Source organism: Bubalus kerabau, chromosome 2 (assembly GCF_029407905.1).
Source record: "Bubalus kerabau isolate K-KA32 ecotype Philippines breed swamp buffalo chromosome 2, PCC_UOA_SB_1v2, whole genome shotgun sequence".
In the NCBI taxonomy this organism is placed as follows: Eukaryota; Metazoa; Chordata; class Mammalia; order Artiodactyla; family Bovidae; genus Bubalus; species Bubalus kerabau.
The window spans coordinates 192,533,833-192,560,909 of record NC_073625.1 but is presented as its reverse complement, the minus strand read 5'-3'; the positions used below and the strand labels follow the sequence as shown (position 1 = coordinate 192,560,909).

Sequence of the window (27,077 nt, the reverse complement as noted above, 5' to 3'; positions counted from 1 at the left end):
GTAAAAATGATCCAAAATCTTGAAAACAAGATGGAGTTACAGATAAATAACCTGGAGACAAGGATTGAGAAGATGAAAGAAATGTTTAACAAGAACCTAGAAGAAATAAAAAAGAGTCAATCAATAATGAATAATGCAATAAATGAGATCAAAAGCACTCTGGAGGAAACCAACAGTAGAATAACGTAGGCAGAAGATAGGATAAGTGAGGTGGAAGATAGAATGGTGGACATAAATGAAGCAGAGAGGAAAAAAGAATTAAAAGAAATGAGGACAACCTCAGAGACCTCTGGGACAATGTCAAACACCCCAACATTCGAATCATAGGAGTCCCAGAAGAAGAAGACAAAAAGAAAGGCCATGAGAAAATACTTGAGATAATAGTTGAAAACTTCCATTTTAATGGGGAAGGAAATAGCCACCCAGGTCCAAGAAACCTAGACAGCCCCAAACAGGATAAACCCAATGTGAAACACCCCAAGACACATACTAACGAAATTAACAAAGACCAAACACAAAGAACAAATATTAAAAGCAGCAAGGGAAAAACAACAAATAACACACAAGGGGATTCCCATAAGGATAACAGCTAATCTTTCAATAGAAAGTTTTCAGGCCAGAAGGGAATGGCAGGACAGACTTAAAATGATGAAACAGAAAAACCTACAACCCAGATTACTGTACCCGGCAAGGATCTCATTCAAATATGCAGGAGAAATCAAAAGCTTTACAGACAAGCAAAAGCTGAGAGAATTCAGCACCAACAAACCAGCTCTTCAACAAATGCTAAAGGATCTTCTCTAGACAGGAAACACAGAAAAGGTGTATAAACTCGAACCCAAAGCAACAAAGTAAATGACAACACGATCATACTTATCAATAATTACCTTAAATGTAAATGGGTTGAATGCCCCAACCAAAAGACCAAGACTGGCTGAATGGATACAAAAACAAGACCCCTATATATGCTGTCTACAAGAGACCCACCTCAAAACAAGGGACACATACAGACTGAAAGTGAAGGGCTGGAAAAAGATATTTCACGCAAATAGAGACCAAAAGAAAGCAGGAGTAGCAATACTCATATCAGATAAAATAGACTTTCAAAGAAAGGCCATGAAAAGAAACAAAGAAGGACACTACATAATGATCAAAGGATCAATCCAAGTAGAAGATATAACCATTATAAATATATATGCACCCAACATAGCACCACAATATGTAAGACAAATGTTAACAAGTATGAAAGGGGAAATTAACAGTAACACAATAACAGTGGGAGACTTTAATACCCCACTCACACCTATGGATAGATCAACTAAACAGAAAATTAACAAGGAAACACAAACTTTAAATGATACAATGGACTAGTTAGACATAATTGATATCTATAGGACATTTCACCCCAAAACAATGAATTTCACCTTTTTCTCAAGTGCACACGGAACCTTCTCCATGATGGACCACACCCTGGGTCATAAATGTAGCCTTGGTAAATTCAAAAAAATTGAAATCATTCCAAGCGTCTTTTCTGATTACAATGCGGTAAGATTAGATGTCAACTACAAGCAAAAAAAACTATCAAAAATACCAACATATGGAGGCTGAACAACACACTTCTGAATAACCAACAAATCACAGAAGAAATCAAAAAAGAAATCAAAATATGCATAGAAATGAATGAAAATGAAAACACAACAACCCAAAAGCTACAGGACTCAGTAAAAGCAGTGCTAAGGGGAAGGTTCACAGCAATACAAGTTTACCTCAAGAAACAAGAGAAAAGTCAAATAAGTAACCTAACTCTACACATAAAGCAACTAGAAAAGGGAGAAATGAAGAACCCAGGGTTAGTAGAAGGAAAGAAATCTTAAAAATTAGGGCAGAAATAAATGCAAAAGAAACAAAAGAGACCATAGCCAAAATCAACAAAGCTAAAAGCTGGTTCTTTGAGAAGATAAATAAAATAGACAAACCATTAGCCAGACTCATGAAGAAACAAAGGGAGAAGAATCAAATCAACAAAATTAGAAATGAAAATGGAGAAATCACAACATACCACACAGAAACAAAGGATTATAAGAGACTACTATCAGCAACTAGATGCCAATAAAATGGACAACTTGGAAGAAACGGACAAATTCTCAGAAAAGTATAACTTTCCAAAACTGAACCAGGAAGAAAGAGAAAATCTTAACAGTCCCATCGCAAGCATGGAAATCGAAACTGTAATCAGAAATCTTCCAGCAAACAAAAACCCAGGACCAGATGGCTTCACAGCTGAATTCTACCAAAAATTTAAAGAAGAGCTAACACTATCCTACTCAAACTCTTCCAGAAAACTGCAGAGGAAGGTAAACTTCCAAACTCATTCTATGAGGCCACTATCACCCTAATACCAAAACCAGACAAAGATACCACACAAAAAAAGAAAACCACAGGCCAATATCACTGATGAACACAGATGCAAAAATCCTTAACAAAATTCTAGCAAACAGAATCCAACAACATATTAAAAAGATCATACACCATGATCAAGTGGGCTTTATCCCAGGGATGCAAGGATTCTTTAATATCCACAAATCAATCAATGAGATATACCACATTAACAAATTGAAAGATAAAAACCATTTGATTATCTCAACAGATGCAGAGAAAGCCTGTGACAAAATTCAACATCCATTTATGATAAAAACCCTCCAGAAAGCAGGCATAGAAGGAACATACCTCAACATAATAAAAGCCATATATGATAAACCCACAGCAAACATTATGCTCAGTGGTGAAAAATTGAAAGCATTTCCCCTAAAGTCAGGAACAAGACAAGGGTGGCCACTCTCACCACTACTATTCAACATAGTTTTGGAAGTTTTGGCCACAGCAATCAGAGAAGAAAAAGAAATAAAAAGAATCCAGATTGGAAAAGAAGAAGTAAAACTCTCACTGTTTGCAAATGACATGATCATCTACATAGAAAACCCCAAAGACTCCACCAGAAAATTATTAGAGCTAATCAATGAATATAGTAAAGTTGCCAGATATAAATCCACATTCCTATACACTAACAGTGAGCAAACAGAGAAATTAAGGAAACAATTAAGGAAAAAAAAATAAATGACCCCCCCCAAAAAATGGGCCAAAGATCTAAACAGACATTTCTCCAAAGAAGATGTACAGATGGCTAACAAACACATGAAAAGATGCTCAACAGCACTCATGATCAGAGAAATGCAAATCCAAACCACAGTGAGGTACTACCTCACACTGGTCAGAATGGCTGCTATCAAAAAGTCTACAAACAATAAATGCTGGAGAGGGTGTGGAGAAAAGGGAACCCTTTAACACTGTCGGTGGGAATGCAAACTGGTACAGCCACTATGGAGAACAGTGTGGATATTCCTTAAAAAACTGGAAATAGAACTGCCATATGACCCAGTAATCCCACTGCTGGGCATATACACCAAGGAAACCAGAAGTGAGAGAGATACATGTACCCCAATGTTCATCGCAGCTCTATTTACAATAGCCAGGATATAGAAGCAACCTAGATGTCCATCGGCACACGAATGGATAAGAAAGCTGTGGTACATATACACAATGGAATATTACTCAGCCATTAAAAAGAATGCATTTGAATCAGTTCTACTGAGGTGGATGAAACCGGAGCCTATTATACAGAGTGAAGTAAGTCAGAAAGAAAAACACCAATATAGTATACTATCGCATATATATGGAATTTAGAAAGATGGTAACAATGGCCCTATATGCGAGACAGCAAAAGAGACACAGATGTATACAACAGTCTTTTGGAGTCTGTGGGAGAGGGCAAGGGTGGGATGATTTGAGAGAATAGTATTGAAACATGTATATTATCATATGTGAAACAGATCGCCAGTCCAGGTTTGATGCATGAGACAGGGTGCTCAGGGCTGGTGCACTGGGATGACCCTGAGGGATGGGATGGGGAGAGAGGTGTGACGGGGGTTCAGGATGGGGAACACATGTACACCCATGGCTGATTCATGTAAATGTATGGCAAAAACCACTACAATATTGTAAAGTAATTAGCCTCCAATTAAAAAAATAATAATTAGTTAAAATTTAAAAAATGTGTTGACTGTAATAGTTCCTATTTTGATTAATAAAGATGTGTTTGAGCCTAGTTACAATGATCTAAAATTTACATCTGAAACCGCAATTATGTTTGCACCAATCTAATAAATGTCCATCCTTGTTCTATGTGCTGATCCCTAGCACCACCACCGGGCCAGATGCAACCATGTCCCTCCCTCTGGTGCCCAGCCTGTTCCAAGAGCCTACCAGAGGCAGAGCTGCAGACATGGTCCTGGGCCCAGGACTAGGGCGCATCATGACAGGGCCTGAGTGGAGATAGAAGCTGCTCTCCAGGGTCGCCAGAAGGGTGGGCACGGGCAGGAGGGGAGCTGGAACACCACGGGATAGCCATGGCAAGGGGCAGCCTTAGAGCACACGCAGGGCACCCCCTACTCACAAAGCCACTGGCCTTGGCTGGCTCTGCTCTAAATTCCCTGCTGTGACACTGCTGGAGGGGGGCCTCTGGGGAGACGGCGCCATCACCCTCCCCACTGCTGCCCCACCTGGGACTCGTGCACCCATCCAGGCCCGTGGCCTTCCTGGAGCCTTTAGGGTCCCGCTGCTGCTCACCTAACAGGCCCTCGGCAGGACCAAGACAACCCCATCATTGGTGCCTGCAGCTGAGGGCTTGAGGGCTGCAGGCCTCGCCAAGGGACAAGCATGTGACCGCCTGGTGCACGAGCTTCCAGTGGGGAGCTCTGTCACTACTCCCCAGCCCCGAGAGGACCAAGGTGGGGTCGTGGGGCAAACACACTGCCCTTGATACAAAGGGAGGCAAAAAACAGAAAACATGTTACAAACAAAAATCCCAAATCTGAAGCCTGGTATTTGTGTGCTCTGGAGCGCATCCGGCCACAGTACAAGACCCTTCCCCACTATGACCCCACTGTGCCCTCACCTCCAGGCATCACCTGGCCGACGTCCTGAACTGTGAGGACCGACAGCTTCTCCTCAGCATCCACTCTGATCACCCCGTGACTGAGGCCACTCATGGACAGCACAGCTCTTCTTGGAGGAGGGCCCCCCAGGTCAGGAGGCCTGGAAACAAAATTTATTAACTGACGAGGGGACAGCCCCCTGACAACAGGATGATGTGCAGCAAAGAGCCGGCTGGAGCCAGGCTGTGGGGATGCTGGCTGTGAGACCCCAGGGGCAGGCTGCATCCCCACAGGTCCGCATGACACCCCACCCCATGTGCTCCACAGCAGGGGACCAGGGGGCTGCGGGGACCATGCAATGATGCTGCATGCCTTCCAAGGAGGGCACAAAGGTGACTGCTTCCACCAGGCAGGTAGTACTGGGACAGTGCCCAGAGCCCCAGGCAGCAGGTAAGCAGAGTCCATGCTTCCTGGGAGCAAGCCCAGAGGACCCAGAGACCAGAGGAGGTGGCCTGGAGCCACGGCAGAACAGCAGGCTGCACAACCTATTCCAGCCAAAGGCCACTGAGCTGCAGCAGACTGCCCCAAAGAGGGGTCCCGACTCCCGACTGTGAGAAGCCAGGGGCAGTAAAGTGGCTGCTGCTGCAGTGCCAAGTTTGGGCCTGATTGGTTTCACAGCAGCAGGAGCTGGGAGGCTGAGAATCAAATGTCACGTCTCCTCCAGTAAGAAAAACCACTTTGCTGAGCGTAGAGGTCACCACAGAACAAAGGCATGAAGAACCCACTGTGGTCTGGGGAGGATAAAGGTGATGTTTTTAATGCTGATTCTTATCAACATGTTAAGATTTCTTACTACCATGGATAAATAAACAACATAATACAAGACTACAACTGAAACTCACTTTCTAACAACTAAGTTGAGAGTGCGAAATTAACAAAGTGCCCGCAAACGTGAGCACACTGCCCTCTACCTGAGGATGGTACTCAGGGGCATGGACAGCAGCCTTAGGTGAGCAGAGATGACTGGGCAGGAAGGTGACCCCGTTGGGCCCTGGGGAGTCACGTGGGTGAGCACAGAGCAGGAGGCTGTGTCTCTCAGGCCTCCCAACTCCATCAGAACAGGGCAAGTCCTGGGCTGGAATAATCCAGGGATGGTGGTCCAGGGAGCCACCATGGAACTGTGTCACAAATCAGGACAGCCAGGGAGGGACGTGTGGCCAACAGGGTGTGCAGATGTGGCAGTCGGGGCAGCCCCACTATGACATGAACATGACTGGAGACGGGCCCCAGACCAGGCACTGCTCAGTTTCTCTTGCTCAGGAACAAATCAACCAAATTTGCTCTCACAGGTAATTCAGCTGAACGAGGAAAAAGACAGAGCAAGTGATCAGCTACCTGCGGATGGCCACGGTGAGCGCCTCCGGCGAGCTGGCACAGGGGCAGATGACCTCTGGCCTCAGACCTCTGGCCTGGAAGACGTTGAGGAACGCATCACAGGAGGATATGGACCCTGAATGAGACAGAGTGGACACGAGAGCTGAGCGGAAGGCCGTCAGGCACCCAGTGTGGAAGATGCCTGGCGCCAGGCCCAAACACTGTACCCCTCAATCAACCTCAATCAACCTCAATCAACCTCAATCAACCCATCAGTCTCATGGTGGTGGGGGAGCTGTTTCCACAAAAAACAGGATGCGTTTTCATATCGCTAGCAAATAAGAAGCTGACTCTCACCCCTGGCGTTGAGTCTGAGGTCTGATAGCCTCACCCACCTACTGGCAGCTGTGCCAAATGGGAGGTGACCCCGGCCACTCACAGAGCTGGAGTTGAACCTTCTGCAGCACGCGGCCTGGCCCTGTGAGCACCCACTCCTGGATGCGCCCCGCAGCTGCAGTCTGCCAGTGGCTTCAACATGCCTCTCCCTGCAGGGGCAGCCCAGCCCTTCAACCCTGCCTCTCTGTCCACTTGCCCAGCCACTGTCTATGGTGGTGCTGCCTGCTCAGGGCCTAAGTCAGCACAGCCTTGCCCCCACCGGGACCAGGGCTGCACCCCGACCTGCAGCGTTCTGCCACAGGGAGGCTCAGGAAAGGAGGGAACCTGGCCATGGGTCCTTGCGTCCAGCAGAGGGCAAACAAGACAGTCCAGATAGCTCAGAGCATCAGGGAAGTGATGGGCACTCAGAGTGCTGGGATCTCGGATCTGTGGGACGGCCGGCCTGGGGAGGGGCTCCTGGTGGCTCAGCAGCTGCGCCAAGAGCGTGGTGGAGACGCAGAGGAGCCAGAGGCCTGTGGTGCTCTGGAGGCAGGACGAGGGGCTCAGGGGTGGGTGGAGGGAATAAGAGGCTTTGGAGTGCTAGAAGGTGGGATGCCCTCCCAACAGTCAGGTACCCAGGAGCCTAGGGTTGTCAGGGCCACACTATACAGGGGTTCTGGGGTTGGGGGGTGGGCGGTACTCACAGGGGTTTGCACCATCAGCTACGATCAGCAGACGCAGGGAGCTGAGGCTGACGTCCCTCTGACCTCGCTGAGCCAAGAGAGACCAATGCATGTCGCGGGACTTCACCAGTGCAGCTTGGGCTGCAGGGGAGCAGGATGTGCCTGCGTCACGGTCAGGCAGGCCCGCAGAGCAGGCCACGTGCTCCCCATAGCCCACTGGGTCACAGGCAGGCAGGCCCACAGAGCAGGCCACATGCTCCCCACAGCCCACTGGGTCACGGGCAGGCAGGCCCACAGAGCAGGCCACATGCTCCCCACAGCCCACTGGGTCATGGGCAGGCAGGCCCACAGAGTAGGCCACGTGCTCCCACAGCCCAGCCTCTGGGCTTCCCCCATCTGGCCTGCCTGGAAGGCAGCTCAGTGCAGGGGCCGTTCTGACTCTCTCCCTGCCCCCACCACACCTGCCTCTCGCTCTCCAGTTGCCCTTCCCCAGCTGCCCCTCTTTGGCTGCCCTTCTCTGGCTGTCCCTCCCCGACAAGGGGGACCCTGCTCCCTCTAGCAGGAAGGGGCACTGCCAAACGCCCCACTAGGATTTGGTTTTCATCTGTCAGACAGGGTCATCAGAGACAGCCCCCCACAGGGCACAGCCCACGTCTGCACTCCGTAACTGGCAACATCATTAGTGTGGTCAACGCGCACGGGGCACCCAGGACACAGCAGGCCCGCCAAGCCCTGCTGGAGCAGAGCCCAGGGACACCCGGATCGTGCAGGAGTGGCCATGCTCGGGAAGCACGGACTGACTCCGGATGGACAGCAGGGTGGGTGTGGCCCTGCAGGCAGCCCCACTGCTCTGGATCATAAACTGCTTTGTTTGAACAATCAGCTTTGCTACTGGTGGCTTGAAGAGCCCTAACTTCAAATTCACACCATCTCAAGAGCTAAGAATCAGGAGCGTTTATGTGACAGCATGAAGTCAGGAGTCTATGGCCACACCTAACAGAGCCATTCTCCACGAGCCCCCTATTCCCAGCACTGGAGAGTCAGGCTGTGGGGCAGGGGGTGCCTGCCCTGGCCCCCGCCTGCAGCTCTGTGTGCTACTGTATTATTTCTTAATCACCAAAGACTAACTCAAAGACCCCTCTAAGGAAGGGCACACAGACAGACGACGTTCCTCTGTTACCTTTATACACACACACTTTCTGAATCCAGGAGAGTGGGTTCGCCTTCATCAGCGCATATGGGATGCTGACCACATGTATCCTCTTCAAGATGCTCTGTGAAGAGACCCGCGGTTGTGGGGGAGGGGGGCCCCACCAGGAGAGGCACAGAGAGTGTCAGAGCTCTACTCACAGCACAAGGGCTGACTCCACCAGCCACAGCGGGGCTTGGTGTTGCCCATGGGCGTAAAACGTTAGCAACCTCCCCACAGTTAGGTAGTATAGACACAGCACTCACTGTTAACACTCCATGCCACAGGCCGGCATCCCTTTTGAAATCCAGCACATTTGTTAATGTTTCAGCTGAAAGTGGACAAAGATGGTTAAACAACCAAAGCGACCCTCCTCACAAGTCACATGCATTTTCAGAGACACCCTGAGATGATTACATCATCAACAAATAGGAGTTCTAGGAAACATACAGAGCACTTCCAAATACCATGTCCCAACCAGTCAATAATCTTGGTAAATGTGAAAGCAGATCACACAACTGCGAGTTAGCACAGAGAACAAGCTGACTGGTCTTCTGGAAACACAGGGAGCAGCCACACTCCAGAGGCTGCAGGAGTGCGCGCCTCCCTCTCCTCTTGGACGTGGAGCAGAGGGCAGTGGAGGATCTCTAGTTCCCATGCCCCGCCCCAGTCTCAGGTCCCAGGATCACAGCATGCCGTGTCCGTCCCCACCCACAGGCCTCGCTGGGTAAGCTCTGGGAGGGGCCAGAGTGCCACCCCAGCCCTTACCTTCCGAGTAGCCGCACGCCTGGGTCAGAGCCTGGCACTGTGCTAGCAGGGACGCATGGGACACCGCCACTCCCACCGTACTTCCCTCCTTGCTGGTTTTGTACTGAAAGATTCCAAAACATGAGCTCATTAGGTGACATTTCTGGAGGCTGTCCTTCACTCACCACAGGTTCGACCAGAGCCCACGGTATGCCCGGGCCCTCAAGGTGATGCCCTCAGCTGACGTCAGGCTCACCCTGGCTGGGTGAGGGGCGACAGGGCATGCAGGTGGTCCCCAGGGAGGCAGCAGGGGTGGCTCTGGGTGCCTTTCTGGGGTGAAGGAAAAGCACACATGTAGGTGCCCGAGCGTGGGGCTCAGCGAGGGCACTACCTCGATGTAGGCGGTCCCGGGCCCCGCATCCTGCACTGCCGGGTGCCAGTCCTTGGGGGGCTTGGTCAGGTGCTTCCCATCGATCACCAGCCAGGTGAGGGGGGGCCAGCCTGTGAGGGCAGACAGGGACATGCAGAGGCAGGGTCAGAGGGCCCTGCTCCCTCCCGACACCTCTGTGTCCAACACGCTGCCCGAGCCACTGAAAGGTGGGCAGGAGCCCCTGTCTCACTTGACCTTCATGTACTTATGTTTAATGACCAGCGGCCGCCAGGCTGGTCAGCACAGGTCTAGACCCTGAGCCAAGTGAGGAGCGAGATTCACCAAGGTCTAAAACAAGGCCCCACTTTTGCTGAAGGCCCCTTTGTCTCTGTAGCGGCTGCTGACAGGAAAGGACGCCCAAGGGCCCACTTTAGCAGAGAACCCGGCCACATGCTCCCCGCCCGTGGGCCCACCTTTGAAGGTCACCACCTCTCCGGTCTGAGCCTTGGGCAGGCCTTTCTGACAAGCATCTGTGGTCAGGGCCAGGGAGACGCCACAGCTGCCCAGCAGAAACCCAACCTGCTGGCTGCCAGCATCCTGCAGAAACAGAGGGGCAGGGGCTCGCTCGCACACAGGACAGCTTTTCTCAGAAATGTGCAAAGCTAGACCAGGTCATCCGGAGAGGTGTGTGCATATTTCCCTCAAAATGAAATACTTAAGTTCTTAAGTTCAAAAGATAAAGTTCTGAGTAACTGACTAACTTCTCATAGTTTTTCTTGCAAATGACACTTACTAGCATTTTAATAAACTCCAAAAATAATAGCACTAAAATTTACACTTGATTTGTGTTTGAAATTTACAGATTAATCTGGGGAGGTCTGACCTTTAACAATCTTAATTATTTTTACACAGAATACGTCCTTCAGTAGCATTTTATCATTTCCTTCTTATAAGTTTTAGAAACTCGAATCTTTCCCTAAATACCCTGTATTCAAATATCTGCATATCATATATATATAACCCTTTGGGATATACTGCATTTATTCACAAGTTTTACTTTGAGGATTCTCAAATTTGAATATTTCTTGCTGATAATGCTCATGTTAATAATTACCTGAACACTGGGATACAATAGAAAACTATGATTTTCTAAAATACATGTTGAGTCTACTCTTAGAATAATACACTTTTCAGTAATCAGATTACTGGTTGCTAAGTCATTTCAGTCGTGTCCAACTCTGTGTGACCCCACAGACAGCAGCCCTGGTATTTATATCTAAAGTGTAACAGCTATCTAGGACATCAGCCCCTCCCCCACTGGAAGCCACCTGTGAGCAATGAGATGTGCTCACTGTTTTGGAGGTGATTGAACACAGGAGGGTCTCAAGTCATGTGTTTATCACTGAGAAATGAGCTGTAACACATCTCTGTAATGACTGACTCATCCAGAAGTGAAAATTATTATCAAGAAGCACATCATTTTGAGAAAAGGTTTAACAGAATCTCATCAGATTCCAAATTCTATTCGTTAGAAAAAAAGACGTTTGTTTCTGTTGGGATATCAGCACCAACAGGTGTTCTTACGCCTTTCTCCCAGGGAGACACATGAAAGGGCATCTGGGTGAAGCTGCCCTGGTGTCTCTGAAGCCCGCCCGCCCGTCCTCGCCCAACAAGAGGCGCCTGGAGCGAGGACATGAAGACACCTGCACTGGATGCGGGGCTTCAGGACCAAGCCTCGGGGACCACAAACCGAGCTGGCACCACGAGCTACCTTTCTGGTGAGTGGCACTTCGATGGGGACAGGAACCAGCTCGGCCAGGAGACACCCGTAGAACGCAACCATGAACATCACTGGGTCACTATTCGGGAACACCAGCGCCACCTACGAGAGCACAAAGGAAAACCCTGCAAACCACTTGGGAAGAAGTCAGTCATCTGCATACCTGCTGATGAGACAGATTTTAGCTCAGAAAATGTTACTTTGTGTGTTATACTTGGTTCTTAAGTTTCCACAACCATGTAACTTCTATTACATACTTTTTAGGTTAAAGTCTTTACTCCACATGTAACAAAACATGTTAAATTCCTGGGCCTAATAAAAAGCAAGTTTGGCAAAGTAAGTCCAGCCGGGTCTGCCAGTGGGTCTCGATCCACCTCCATCCACTCTGACCACTCAGGGACAGGTGTGATGGACCACTACCCACCATCAAGTAGCCCAGGACAAAAACACCTGGACATGAAAAGAGAACCCGGAATCAAAGTATATTCAAGTATCTTCCAAAAGGGAATCTGGACACTGAAGTTTAATTGGACAGATCTTCACTCAAGACTGAAACACTAACAGGGGAGAGTGGGGGGCACAGAATACCTCAGCAAGACCCTGCTCCCCACACCTGCCCTCTCCCTCTGTGTCTCCACAGGGGGTCCACTCCCTGCTCTCATCTGGTCATCATGCTGCCACAGTTTAAATTATATGTTCTCAGGACCTCCCTGGTGGTCCAGTGGTTAAGACTTCACACTCCCAACGCAGGGGACCGAGGTTTGATCCCTGGTCAGGGAACTAGATCCCATATGCCACAAGCATGGCCCCCAAAATTACATATTCTATTTATCTTACATATTTATTAAAAAAATTTTTTTGAACACAGAGATTTAAAATGACAAAAAGCACTAATGAAAAAGAGCACCCTGCACCCTTCCCCACCCCGCAAAGCAACCACTTCTAACACATCTTAAACCCTCCCCTTGGCCAACTCTCTCGTCTTTTCAGACACTACGCTCATCTTGCTGCATCTCACATCTGAAGGTATTAGACAGGCGCTCTACTTCCTTTTACAGCAGACGAACCCTGAGCCCTCTGCCCTCTTCCCCTCTCTCTTCTCCCATCATCCCAATTTCCATGTCTTACAATATCTGGCTAAATCAAAAGCTATTTAGGAATATTTGTAAGGCCATAATATTGTAGTAAGTGTGCTTGAAACCTAAATGGTAAGCCAGAATAGTTTATGAGGAGACTGTTAACACAGAGCCTTGGATAACTAATAACCCTTTAATAAGACAAAACTTGAGCTACATCTATATTCATTCTGTACTTGAGGTCTGGAAATCAAGTTTATAACAAGTTTCTTGAAAATGGCAAAGATCTCCTTTGAAGGCTGATGTTAATAAGCGTTTGTCCCACTAAAAGGACTGTGAGCCTTGAGACTGGATGTTTGGTAGAGCATACACGTGAATATTCATTAGAAGGACTGATGCTGATTCTGAAGCTCCAATACTTTGGCCACCTGATGCAAAGAACTGACTCATTGGAAAAGACCCTGATGCTGAGAAAGACTGAAGGCAGGAGGAGAAGGGGACAACAGAGGATGAGATGGTTGGATGGCATCACCGATTTGACAGACATGAGTTTGAGCAAGCTCTGGGAGTTGGTGATGGACAGGGAAGCCTGGCATGCTGCAGTCCATGGGGCTGCAAAGAGTTGGACATGACTGAGTGACTGATTTGAACACATTTTTAGAGAATCTCTTATAAAGAGTTATGTCTGTTCAATTTTATAAAATACATTATAACAGGAGGATGAACTTGCCACCCACCTCCGATCACTAACTCTCTAACTGTGATCTCGTCAGCTTTTTTATAACTAACCCAACTACGTGGATCCACTTACAAGTCAATAGAGTATCTCTAAGTATGTCCTTGCAAGAACTTACCTCCAGAGAAAGAAATGAGTGATTCTTAGACTCACTGTAAAGCACAACAGGAGCCCGGGTTTCCAGCAGGTCTGTCCTAAAGCATCAGGTACACAAGGTATCGTCTGGTACTGCTCACACTTCTACAGCCAAGCCCCGCCCTGTCTTCTGGTGGGACAGTCACTGCCTTTTTCACCAGCTTCATTCCCTGTGTGCACCGGCCAGCTTTCTCAGAAATGCTCCACTGGGTTGTCAGACCTAGTCAGTAGTATTTCCAAATAACTAGCCAGGCAGGTAAGCTCACGGTTTCATGAGCTGCTGACCAGTCAGCCCACCTGGGGCGTCATCCTCCTGATCTCGCTTGGGCTGCTTCTTGGTCTGCAGCTTGAGGTCATCCTGGTAGTTCTCCTGTCTGACCAGTCACTCGTATGCTGAAGTACTTCCTCTGTTAACTTCCCGAGACAGTGCATCGGAGCCAACTGTCTGAGTGCTGCCTGTCTGAAAACAGGGCCCCGTCCTCACCTCTGTGACTGTCTGAGGCCTACGTGTCTGAAAACAGTGCCCGTCGTCACCTCTGAGACTGTCTGAGTGCCGCCTGTCTGAAAACAGTGCCCGTCCTCACCTCTGTGACTGTCTGAGAGCTGCCTGTCTGAAAACACTGCCCCGTCCTCACCTCTGAGACTATCGGAGAGCTGCCTGTGTGAAAACAGTGCCCGTCCTCACCTCTGTGACTGTCTGAGGCCTATGTGTCTGAAAACAGTGCCCCGTCCTCAACTCTGTCTGCCTGAGTGCTGCCTGTCTGAAAACAGTCCCCCATCCTTACCTCTGTCTGTCTGAGTGCTGCCTGTCTGAAAACACTGCCCGTCCTCACCTCTCTGACTGACTGAGTGCTGCCTGTCTGAAAACAGTGCCCCATCCTCATCGTTGTTGACTGCCCAGGAACAGACCTGAAGTTTGAAAATACTGCTCCGTGTCCTCCAGTATCACACCAAGAAGCCCAGCCCTGGGGCTTTTGGGCCTCTCCAGACAGCCCACTCTCCCTGAAAGCTGAATCCACCTTCCAGTACTTGGGTAGGTGCCTCGGTGTGGGCCCCTGAACCCCCACAGGTCCTTGACTCCAGCTCTGGAAATGGTCTGGCATCACTATTACGATGCAATATTTCCCTCTCTCCTCTAGAAGTTGTCATAGAGGGCAGCCTTCATGATCAAGTCTAACCTGGACTGTTCTTCCTACTTTCCATCTCTCAGTCTCCCCTATTAGTATCTTTTCCTTGATTTACGGAGCTAAATCCTCATATCAGATCTCCAGGGATGTTAACGCTAATATTTTTAAAAACTTATTTTTGGGGTCTATCTTTCCTCCAAGCTGGTTTGTTTCCTCTTCCTCCCTCCCTTTCTCCCCCAGTTCAGTTCAGTCGCTCAGTCGTATCTGACTCTTTGTGACCCCATGGACTGCAGCACACGAGGCTTCCCTGTCCATCACCAACTCCCGGAGCCTGCTCAGACTCATGTCCATCAAATTGGTGATGCCATCCAACCTCTCATCCTCTGTCATCCCCTGTCATCCCCTTCTCCTCCTGCCTTCAATCTTGCCCAGCATCAGGGTCTTTTCCATTGAGTCAGTTCTTTGCATCAGGTGGCCAAAGTATTGGAGCATCAGCATCAGTCCTTCCAATGAACATTCAGGACTGATTTCCTTTCGGATTGACTGGTTTGATTTTGCAGTCCAAGGGACTCTCAAGAGTCTTCTCTAACACCACAGGTTTGAAAGCATCAGTTCTTCAGTGCTCAGCTTTCTTTATGGTCCAACTCTCACATCCATACATGACTACTGGAAAAATCACAGCTTTGATTAGATGGACCTTTGTTGGCAAAGTAATGCCTCTGCTTTTTAATATGCTGTCTAGGTTGGTTGTAGCTTTTATTTCAAGGAGCAAGCATCTTTTAATTTCATGGCTGCAGTCACCATCTGCAGTGATTTTGGAGCCCAGAAAAATAAAGTCTCACTGTTTTCCATTGTTTCCCCATCTATTTGCCATGAAGTGATGGGACTGGATGCCATGATCTTAGTTTTCTGAATGTTGAGCTTTAAGCCAACTTTTTCACTCTCCTCTTTCACTTTCATCAAGATGCTCTTTAGTTTTTCATCACTTTCTGCCATAAGGGTGGTGTCATCTGTGTATCTGAGGATATTGATATTTCTCCCAGCAATCTCAATTCCAGCTTGTGCTTCATCCAGCCTGACATTTCGCATGATGTACTCTGCATATAAGTTAAATAAGCAGGGTGACAATACACAGCCTTGACGTACCCCTTTCCCGATTTGGACCCAGTCATTGTTCCGGGTCTGGTTTTCACTGCTGCTTCCTGCCCTGCATGCAGGTTTCTCAGGAGGCAGGGCAGGTGGTCTGGTGTCCCGTCTCTTGAATTTCCCACAGTTTCTTGTGACCTTTCTCCCCCACCTCCCCTTTAATTTTTCTGCCCATTTCTTGGACCTTTGGTTCTTCTCTTTCACACGCAAGTTTCTGTCCTTACATATCCTTGGCTGCTGATTTACATTAAAGACTGAGGCACCTGGAGAGCTGCCTGAAACTCAGCATCACCCTGTCTACTCACAGCTCCTCTGCTGGGTGCGTTGACCTCAGGCGCCCCTCCTCACAGGGGATGTCCCTGCTGAGCAGGCTGGTTTTCACCATTCTGAACTCCCTGCCTGGCCTCCTCATGTCTGGCTCAGTCTGCCAAGAGCAGTGCTGTAGGCAGAACTTCCCACAATGGCAGAAACGTTCCTTCTCAACATTCCTTCTCTATCAAATATGCTAGCTGTCAGTCACAATCAGTGATGGATCCCTGGAAACAGGATTCGCGCAACTCTTGGGTTAATTTGAACAGCCCGTGTAGTCACTGCCGACCATGCTGGGCAGTGCAGGATGAGGAACTGCGCTGGGGGGCGTGCAGCTCAACAGCCTCCTCTGTGTTCCGTTCTGGCCAGTGGGAGAGAGGGGGCTTCCTGGCCACATGGAACAGGGAAGGAGATGAATACAAAACATCCAAAATTTCAAAGTAACATCAGTGATTCCTCACAAAATATGAGCTTTGGAAATGTAACATTAATACCTGACATTAATATTTTCATTAAAACCAACATATATGAAGCAGAAGAGAAAAGAAGTTGAAGAATCAGAGACTGTGCAATGAGTGAGAAAAAAAGGAAGCATCATTTTATCTACATCAACACAAACTTTCTCAGCGTTCAGTACTTTTCACTGCTGACTTACAGCCTTTGTGTTCATGCTGGGAGTCAAAACAACCGGCAGAGCACTGCTGCCGTCAGAACGGATTTTTGGCCTCCGCTCTCACTCACTCCCTCCAACAAAGGTTCATTGTGTTACTTACTCTGTCTCCAGGTTTAAGCAGTGGTTCGTTCTTATTAGTCAGTTTATTAAGTAGCGTATAAGCTAGTTTTAAACTTCGACTCCAAAGTTTGCCTAAAATAAAATAAACATACTAACAATGTAAAATTTAAGAAACCAATAGTTATCATTTTAATGTAGCAATCATAATACTCCATTATATACCATTATTACTCTATTGTGAAAATGCAGATATTAATAGTTGCCAATGATAGTTATTTTGCACAATGCGATAATGAACATCATAGTTTTCTCTTAGAAACAAGTTACAAATTTATTTTTCTTAACAGAAAAATAAAACATTTTATTATAAAAAAATTCAGAATACAGAAAAGCCAGCTGAAAAAAAGCATTCTTTCTGTTATGTACTTATGTGTATACACACACATAAGATGCATAATTTTTAAAAATGGGATCATATTGACACTTCACTCATTTCAATCAACTGTGAATCACGGTGAATGCATTTTCATTCCACTATGTCTCACTCATCCCCTTACACAAGTGGCACGCAGTTCATTTCACCTCTACAACAATAATTCACGAGGTGGGTCCTATCTTCATTTCTGCTCTTCACTCAAGAGAACAGTCAGGGAGATGCCAGGTGACAGGGTAGTGCCAGGCTGCTGGAGAGGTGCATCTGGACCCCTCACACACATACACTACAACACACCACACACACGTCACACATACACACACTGTCATAGACACCACACATACATCATGCACACACACACCACACACACACACACCATGTGTCCACAGACACCATACACACACTCCCTCCAGCAGGTGGCAGGTCTCTACGTGGATGGGAGAACAGCAGTGCTCGAGCCCAGGAGGGGAGGAGGAGGCCAGCCGTGCAGTGAGCAGCCAGGGCACGTGGCCGGCGACACTGGTAGCACAAGCTGCTGACAAGTACAGACGTCCAGAACACAAAAATGCCACAAAGAGCCCCGTGGGAAAATGTGCAGAAGACTCCACAGCATTTAACAAAAGAGCAAACCTCAAGGATGAAAGCAGGAAAAGACTGCAACATACCAGCCTTCACCAGATTAGCACCACAATGACTGTCTCTGTGTTCGCAGCAGATTAGCTCAAAGTAATGCTGCCAAAGGGAGGGAGAGGGACTCACACAGCAGGTAGCTGAGTGCAAACTCGAAAGGTCTGGAATTACCTGACAAAGGTAAAAACGTCATTATCCTAGACCGAGCTAGCGCCTCCTCTCCTAATATTAATACATGCTCTACAAGAACGCATGCTTGTGTACCAGGCAGCACTGACTGTAACAATCAAGACAGAAATGACCCAACATCCACCAATAGTATGATGGATACATATACTCTGAAATAGTATTCATTCCTCAACGGAAATGAATGAGCCACAACTATATACAACAATACAGGTGACTCTTAATGCACATAGTAAGAGGCTCCACTGCCAAGCAGGAATGGGCAGTGATGGCAGACCAGCACTCCCATCCAAAATGATTTTAAAGCTGGATAAAATGCAAGACCATCTGCTGGGGGAGTTGACTCCAAGAAAACCCCTGGGGAGGGGAGCTGATCTTCCACAGCTGTTCTTGCAAAAACTGGGGAGTTTGGGGTCCTGCCACTCATAGGACATCAGTGCCTCATGGTCTTATGCCCATCAACTGCTGCTGCTGGGGCATGGAGACCAGGGCCCCAAGAAGAGTACTGAATCCCAGGGCCGTGCATGCAGGTGGAAGCCTTGGAGAAACCATTCAGAGCCCTCAAGTTGCTATGTAAGACAAAGATTGTGGATGGGATCACTCAGAATACACCAGTTTAGAGAATCTGAATAAAGGAAAACAGAAAATCTCCAAACTGAAGTATATATAAAAAAGAACACAAAACATAAAAAAAGATTTATTCAAGGCACACGGGACTCAGAGACAGTATTAATATAAATGTAATCAGAGTCCCAGAAGGACAGGAGAGATAAATGGGGAAGAAACACTATATCAAGAACTTATGGGTGTAAGTTTCCAGAAACTGATGAAAGATACCACTCCATAGATTTAAGAAGGCGTGTGGTCCCCCAGCAGAAGCTTCCAAAGAACATCACAACTAAATGCATCACAGCAAGACAGACACAAGGCAGAGCCAAAAGCCATAGGGGGACGAGACAACCCATCATCCAGAGAGTGGCAGCAACCTGGCCTCTCACTTCTCAGAAGCCATCTCCAAGCCTGCAGAGTCCAACAACCCTGACCCCCTTCTAAGAGGGAGACGCAGGAAGTCCCGCAGCCAGAGGAGAGGTTATGGGGGAAACACAGGGAGGTGAGAGGGAACATTTAGCCAAGGAAGGAAAACAGCATGAGTCCTGACTTAAGAAGCAGAGCAGTGAATGGTGTCTTACGGGCGTAATGGGTACAGACTTAAGATGCAGGACAAGGAGGCAAGGGCCTCAGGCCGGGATCTGCGGCAAGCACCAAGGCAGAGCGAGGCTTGAGAAGGGCCCATGAAGGGGAGAGTGGACAGCGGCCTTGCAGCCCCTGCAGGCCTCTCCCAAGGGCAGTCCTGGCTGAGCAGGACACAGGCCCTGTCCTTACCCCTCATGCAACCTGGACCCGAAAGTTGAATTGGATAGGTGAAGGCTGTCCTCACAAGTGGGCAGCAAGCTCCTTTCCTAAAGAATTACAGACCCATCTCTTTAATGAGCACAGGTACAAAGCCTACAAACAACATATCCGCAATCAGAACTCAGGCATTTACTTAAAGATATTAGGGCCAAGTGGGATCTATTCTAGGAATGCACAGGCTGCTTAACATTTGAAAATTATTCAGTGGAACTTATCAACATCTGTTAGATCATAGAAAAAGCAAGAAAATTCCAGAAAACACATCTGCTTCACTGACAACATTAAAGCCTTTGACTGTGTGGATCACAACAAACTGTAGAAAATTCTTAAAAAGACAGAAATACCAGACCACTTTACCTGCCTCCTGAGAAACTTGTATGCAGGTCAAGAAGCAACAGTTAGAACCAGACACGGAACAATGAACTAGTTCAAAACTGGGAAAGGAGTGTATCTAGACTGTATATGACTCACAAGCTGAAATCAAGAGAGAAATATCAACAACCTCAGACATGCAGACGACACCACTCTAATGGCAGAAAATGAAGAGGAACTAAAGAGACTTTTGATGAGGGTGAAAGAGGAGAGTGAAAAAGCTGCCCTAAAACTCAACATTCAAAAAACTAAGATTATGGCATCTGGTCCTATCACTTTATGGCAAATAGAAGAGGGAAAAGGGAAAGCAGTGACAGATTTTATTTTCTTGGGCTACCAAATCACTGCAGACAGGGACTAGAGCCACGAAATTACAAAGACACTAGTTCCTCGGAAGAAAAGCTATGACAAACCTAGATAGCATATTAAAAAGCAGAGACATCACTTTGCCGACAAAGGTCCATATAGTTAAAGCTATGGTTTTTCCAGTAGTCATGTATGGATGTGAGAGTTGGACCATAAAGAAGGCTGAGTGCCAAAGAATTGATGCTTTTTAACTGTGGTGCTGGAGAAGAATCTTGAGAGTCTCTTCGACAGCAAGGAGATCCAACCAGTCCATCTTAAAGGAGATCAGTCTTGAATATCCATTGGAAGGACTGATGCTGAAGCTGAAGCTCCAATACTTTAGCCACTTGATGCAAACAGCCCACTCACTGGAAAAGACCCTGACGCTGGGAAAGACTGAGGGCAGAAGGAGAAGTGGGCGACAAGAGGATGAGATGGTTGGATGGCATCACCAGCTCAATGGACATGAGTTTGAGCAAGCTCCGGGAGATGGTGAAGGACAGGGAAGCCTGGCGTGCTGCAGTCCATCAGGTCGCAAGGAGTTGGACTCAACAGAGGGACAGAACAACAGCAACTCACCAAACTAGTAGAGGAGGACAGAGAAGTCACATGAGCATCGTGATGAAGCAGAAAAAGCCAATGCATGTCAAACAGCTTTTAGCAAATTAGGAATAGAAGTGAACTTTATTAACCTGATCAAGAATTTCTACCATAAAACAAGCAAAAAGCTACAGTCAGCATCTGCATCAAGACCAAGTGCTGTCCATCTAAGACGGGAAAGGGCTCATGCTGCGCTGGTGGCTCCAGCCAAGGTGAGGCAGGGACAGAAGCACTAGGAAGGCCAGGATGACACATCACGGCCCCTAGGTACTAGACTGTGAACAGGATGCTCAGGACTACTTGCTAAGAGATCAAAAAGAACTAACACATCACTTTAGCAAGATCACTAGATACAAAGTCACTGTTCAAAAAAGCAATTGCTTTTCTATATACAGGCAACAAGGCATAGAAAAAACTTACTCATTCCATTCCAACAGGAATACATCCAACAAGATTCCTGGACTCAAAAGTATAAATCTTCACTGAGAGAAACTAAAGCAGACCTTGAAAGGGGAACACTCCAGGGCTGTGAACTGGAGGATTCCACAATCACAACACTGATGGGTTCAATACAGTGTCAGTCACTATCCTGGACGATTTTTTCTGGAATGGATGCAGTGATTCTAAAGTTTACTTGGAAATGCAAAGAGCCAAGAAGAGTCAAGGAAATCCTGAGAATCCATCGCAGAGCAGACGGACTGACATCCGACACTGACTCACAGCTCCAGTGACTCAGGAAGCTAGGACGGATGGCAGACGGTGAGACAGAATAGACCCACAAGCACATCTCTCACCTAGTGAAAAGCCGTTGGACTGCAAAGCCATCCCTGGGGGAAGCACTGCTTCTCACCAATGATCGTGGATCAATTACATTCAGAGGAGAGAAAATGAGTCCAAGTTCACCCCACACGAAAGAAAACTGCAAATAGATCGTAGCCTTAAGTGTGAAAAGAAAAAGGCATCTCCAGGTGAGAAGGCAGGAGAAAACCTGTGTGACCTAAGGTTCAGCAAAGGCTTCCGATGCTGGACAGAAAGCACAGAGAAGGGGGAAGATAGGTAAATTAGACTGCATTAGGCTAAGGCCTCTCATTTATCTAAAGTCACAGTGAAAAGTGTTAAAAGGCAGTACAGAGGGTGGGAGAATTCATTTGCAAAACATGTACTGGAGAAAAGGTGCCTGACTGAAATGTAAAAAGCATCAGCAAATGGACAGAGAAATGAGCTGAAGATCCGGGTGCTTCCTAGAAGGAGGGCTCACGTAGCCCACAAGCACGTGAAGAGCACCCTCTGCACCAGGAAGCCAGTCAGCACTCAACTGGGCACCATGATGCACACTAGCCAGGAAGGAGAAAGGAGATGGTCCAGCACTGGGTGGGGGCGTGGGAACTGCCCGGCAGCTCAGCCCATGCCCACAGCAGCACAGATGCCTATACACATCCACCGAAGACCCACAGAGAATGATCACAATAGTACGACACATAGCAGCCCCGCCGTGGGCACAACCCAGATGTCCACCGACTGTGCAGCGTGGATGTCAGCAGATGGATGAAACAACACCCACGGATGAGAATGAACTGACCACACAGTGCATGGGTGAGTCTCAGACAGCGCCAAGCATGATGCAGCCCAGGCACGTGGGACCTGCTCCCACCAGTGGTCAACAGGGCACTGGCCTTGGCTGTGGGCGATGCCAGCCTGGGGATCAGGAGTACCTCAGGGCCAAGTGTTCCATGAAAACACACTGAGCCCAAAGTACGTGATTTGTGTTGCGTAAAAACGAAAATGGAACCAAAAAATGCCAAACAAAAAAAAAACAAAACACTGCTTGATGCCATTTTTACAAAGTTCAAAATGAAACAAAACTGAACTCCACTGGTCAGAAAGGCACACACAGACGTGGAGTACAGGGGGTGGTTGCTGCTGCTGGGAAGGGTAGCGGGTGGGATGGTGAGGCAAGGCTGTTTCCCCACCCACTGTGTCAGCTCGTCAGGAATCTGCTCTCCCCTGCCCCGCGAGCTCACTTCTGTGTGGCCCCTCAGCCTCCTGCTGACACTTGCCATAGGTGAGGGTGTAGACGGCCTTCCCAGCGGTGTCCAGGGCAGTCAGGCACGGGGCTTTGGGCTGTGTGGTACCCCACTGCTGCAGGGCGGCCAGCAGCGAGGGCGGCCAGGAGCCCTCGGCCAGGGGCTCCCCTCGCAGCACCGCCATCTGGCTGCCCTCGGGCTTCGGCTGGTTCGGATCTGGCTGCTGCACTACAAGCAAAACGGACATGTGAAGACCGGCATTTCTAAAACCAGGCACACGCTCTGCTTGTTAGGCCTCACGTTTTATCATTCTCTTCTTCAAAAGCACCAACTCTAAAAAAGCAACCATCATTTCTCTAGATTTCCTTATCGTTACAATAGTCACAGACCAGCTGACCAAGGATGGAAGAAATCAGGATGAGTCCTGTGACTGTAACCAGAGAGTCACAAGGACCCCAGGCTTTTACCTGAAGACACCTGAGAAGCAGGTGTCCCCACTTATAAAGGATGAGAACAGAATAACCACTTGAGTTTGGGCTCAAACCATGTTGGAAGAAAAATAATAAAGTAAAATCTATTATATTTTTAGTGGATATGTAACCAAGATTTGCCCAAATGTAAGAAAGACTTCCTAAAAAGCATTCATGGCATTGAACTCTGAATCTGAAAGGCGTGATGTGATTACACAGACAAGCCCTGACAGCCACGCTAACCCCCAGGTAGGGGAGACACCAGAGCTGGCCTAAGGGGCAACCGCACAGCAGTGGTGCCGAAATCAAGGGCTGGAGGGCCAGGTGCCCCGAGGCCATGACAACACGTCACACCCTGGTGTCTAATACGGGGCTTGACTTCTCGTTTCCTACAGATTTATACTTCTTAGTAAGTCTATGCTCTTCTTTCCTAAATATATATATATATATACATAAAATTCATAAATGAGAGACAGAAATTCTAAAAAAGAGTCCAAACTTTGATGAAAACACAATGCTTTAAAACCAAGGGAAGACAAGTAGTTCAGACTTAAAGTTTAAATAGAAACTTAAATCACGGAAGTAAAATGAAGTCTTAGATGTACTCTTATAGAGTCCTACCACTAGGCAAGGCACAGAGACGCCATCTCTTAACTACGACTGGTGCGCACAGTGCCCGGGGTCATGTGTGATGGGGAGGTCACTCCATACACATGACCAGAGCCTGGACACAGACTGCGCTTTTCTACATCTTCTGCCACGGCGATAACCATGTCATCACACCTGGCAGTCACCCTGCTCACACAAACTGGAGGACTGGCATTGGACGCTCACCTTCCAACAGCTCCTCGAAATCATCCACGAAGAACTCCTTCAGGGGAGGACGCTTTGGCCTCTTCAGGGTGTTCAGAAGCTGCTGGATCTTGGAGGACACTCTGCTGTTCACGGGGACACCTGTCACAGGAAGAGAGCACTGAGGCCAGAGGTCAACCACATGAGCATGTCAGAACTCGTGAATCTAACCAAGCTTTGATGGCCCATCAAATGTCCAGCCTGGAATTTATCAGTTCATCTGACATTTACTGACGCCTTCCAGGAACCAGAACTTTTTGTAAGCCAGTGGTTTTCAGAGTGGCCCAGGGACCCTTAGGAGTGCCCGAGGCCCTTTCAGGGGCTTCGTGAGGTCACGTGAGATGCCATTCGTGCTCCTCTCACACGTGCACAGTGGAGTTTTCCAGAGGCTGCATGGTGTGGGCGCCCAACAGATGGGAATCATGCAGACGCTGCTCTCACACCTGCAAACAAGCCTGCTCTTTCACAGCATCTCACTGCACGGGAGCTGCTCCTGTGACCGTGTGCTGTTCATGCTAAGATGTAATGAGTTCAGTATCGCTATTTTTCATTGAGTTAATTTTAACAAATCTTTCATTTCTAATATGGTAAATATCCAGAGATAACCCACATAAGCTAAAAGCTCTTTGGTGTCCTCATTAATTATTAAGAAATTCTGTCCTGGGGGATGTAAAGTTAGCCAACAGGTAAGTCTGCCCTCAAACACCTCACAGTCTGCTGCATGGAAAGAAGCAAAAATATGTATATGTGCCAGCAAAAAAGGGCACCCACCACAGTGACAAGTCCTCAGAGGAAAAGGCGCAGGGGACATGAGTGGGTGCACTGGTAGAAGAGGCGAGAGAAAGGCCTGGAACCAGCCACCCCTGTGCACCATGAGGCAATGGCACCTCCCTTCTCCTCGGCTAGGTCAACAATTGAAACCTGCATTCACTGGCTTGGCCTCTGCAGGCCCCTTTATGATACCAGCATTTTGAAAGAGTCTGACTCCTTCCTTTATTAAGTAGAATATGCCTCATTCTGCATTTGTCTGAGGTTTTCTCAGGATTCAATTCAGATATTGCAGTGCCGGCTGCACAGCACCTGAGAATCACATCCAGGCGCATAGGACCCCCACTGCTCTTTTGAGGTTCTGGACACACTGCTGTCCAGCACTTCACTGTTGTCACTGTTTTTTTCTAGTGCAACTAACAAGCACTGTGAGAGGAGACCCTTCAAGACCTCACATATACCCTGACCCCATCCAGCTCTCTCCCTTCGTGTAACAGCCACCACCACTCCGTAAGATGCAAGCTTTATCGCAATGGTTCATCAATTACATCCCACCTTAAGCGGCCCACTGACACGAACAGCTGCCACCTGACTTCCTCCCTTCCTCACCGGCTCTCCTAAGAAAGCTACTGAAGACCAAGACAGTGGCGAGATATGCTCCCTGCTATTGCAGTCTTTGCTTCCTCTACACACAGAGCTAAAAAGCCCGTGTACATGCACATGCGTGCATACTCATGGATATGCACACACCCCATACACAATGCACACAGGCAGCACAACACACACAGGTCCCTGTCTTAGAATCCTGGGGGCACACAGCACCCCGGTGCTCAGCTCCTTGTCAGACACCGCTTCTCCATAGCAGGAGCCTGGCTCCCAACAGCAATGCCACAGTTCTACACCATCACAGATGTGACTTAATTCCCTGAGTCCTACCCAAACCAACACAGGAACAGCTACACACGAGAGTTCAGGTTGGTGAGCTTTTCCCAGGACCGAGGGCACTGTGTCCCCCATGGACAGCTCCCTTCCCCACCCCTCAAGGGTGGCTATGCAGTTCTTGGGAATACAATCAGATTTATTTATTTACAATTCTTTTCAGTTTTGGGATTCCCCCCTTCTTCTCATCTTTTAGTCTCTGCTTTAAATGTGCAGAACATATGTCTAAAAATCACAACTATATAAAAAGATAAACTCAAACAACTGTCACTCTGCCCTGAATTCCTGGCCACCCATCCCGTCCTCTGCAGGACCAGCCCCTGCTTTCTGGCTCCTCCCTCCTGTTGGTTGTTCTCCTGCTTCTCACAAGGGAGGTGGTAAACTACGAACGTTCCTTTCCTCTTTGCCTTTTCACAAAACATCTCCTGGAAAACACCCTCATTCCAGGTCATAAAGAGCTTCTCTCTATTCCTGACAGCTGCACAGCCCTCCACCGTGTGAATGTACCCAGTTTATCCCACAATTTGAGAGGCCTGGACGGCAGGCAGTTCCCATTATTCCCGAGAGTTGCCCAGTCCTCCACCATGTGACTGTTCCCGGTTTATCTCACAATTTGAGAGGCCTGGACGGCAGGCAGTTCCCACTATTCCTGAGAGCTGCACAGTCCTCCACCATGTGACTGTTCCTGGTTTAGCCCACAATTTGAGAGGCCTAGACGGCAGGTAGTTCCCAATGTTTTGCAAGTACAGACAGCACAGCAGTAAGTAAGCTCGCATGTACACACTTCCTGATTTCTGGAGGTGTGCACTCGGCGTAAATGCCCATGCTGTGCTGCTGATCCAAATGGAAGCACAGACACAGATTTTTAACAGCTGCTCCCTCAGAAAGGCTGACCTAGTTTGCATTCCCACCAACAATGTGGATTTCTCTAGTAATGAAAAAGAATGAACATCATGTGTAAGAGCTATTTTTATATCTCTTTTTGTGAATTGTCTGTGTGTTCTGCTTATTTTCCTATACTAGGAGCTGGAAACTTCTTTAAGGGGCTGTGGCACCATCTCCATCATTACAAAAGCAGCACAGACGATTTGGGAAGGCAGGTGTGGCAGCCCCAAAAGCACCTTGAATCAAGATGAACAGAAAAACATCCCAATGAATACATTCTGGATTTAAAAAATGAAGCTGAAAAAAAAAAGAGCAAAGGAAACACAGAGTAAGTAGAAGGAGAGAAGTAACATAGGTGAGCAGAAATAAACATAATAGAGAAAAGATGA

At 47.8% G+C, this 27,077-nt stretch overlaps 1 protein-coding gene across 5 annotated transcripts in view; it reads right to left on the bottom strand.

The window, feature by feature from the left end:
* The window catches only part of DIP2A (disco interacting protein 2 homolog A), a 113,190-nt gene that overhangs the window by 43,739 nt on the left and 42,374 nt on the right, over positions 1 to 27,077 (bottom strand). For all 5 annotated transcript variants that reach the window (XM_055569881.1, XM_055569882.1, XM_055569885.1 and 2 more), the window contains 12 exons: positions 24,079 to 24,198; positions 22,808 to 23,002; positions 16,812 to 16,903; positions 11,501 to 11,611; positions 10,203 to 10,326; positions 9,751 to 9,860; positions 9,381 to 9,483; positions 8,879 to 8,943; positions 8,604 to 8,697; positions 7,445 to 7,564; positions 6,387 to 6,501; positions 5,012 to 5,151 (listed from right to left, as the gene is read on the bottom strand). In XM_055569881.1, the coding sequence (XP_055425856.1) occupies positions 5,012 to 5,151; positions 6,387 to 6,501; positions 7,445 to 7,564; positions 8,604 to 8,697; positions 8,879 to 8,943; positions 9,381 to 9,483; positions 9,751 to 9,860; positions 10,203 to 10,326; positions 11,501 to 11,611; positions 16,812 to 16,903; positions 22,808 to 23,002; positions 24,079 to 24,198 (1,389 nt within the window). The remainder of the gene's footprint in view (positions 1 to 5,011; positions 5,152 to 6,386; positions 6,502 to 7,444; positions 7,565 to 8,603; positions 8,698 to 8,878; positions 8,944 to 9,380; positions 9,484 to 9,750; positions 9,861 to 10,202; positions 10,327 to 11,500; positions 11,612 to 16,811; positions 16,904 to 22,807; positions 23,003 to 24,078; positions 24,199 to 27,077) is intronic.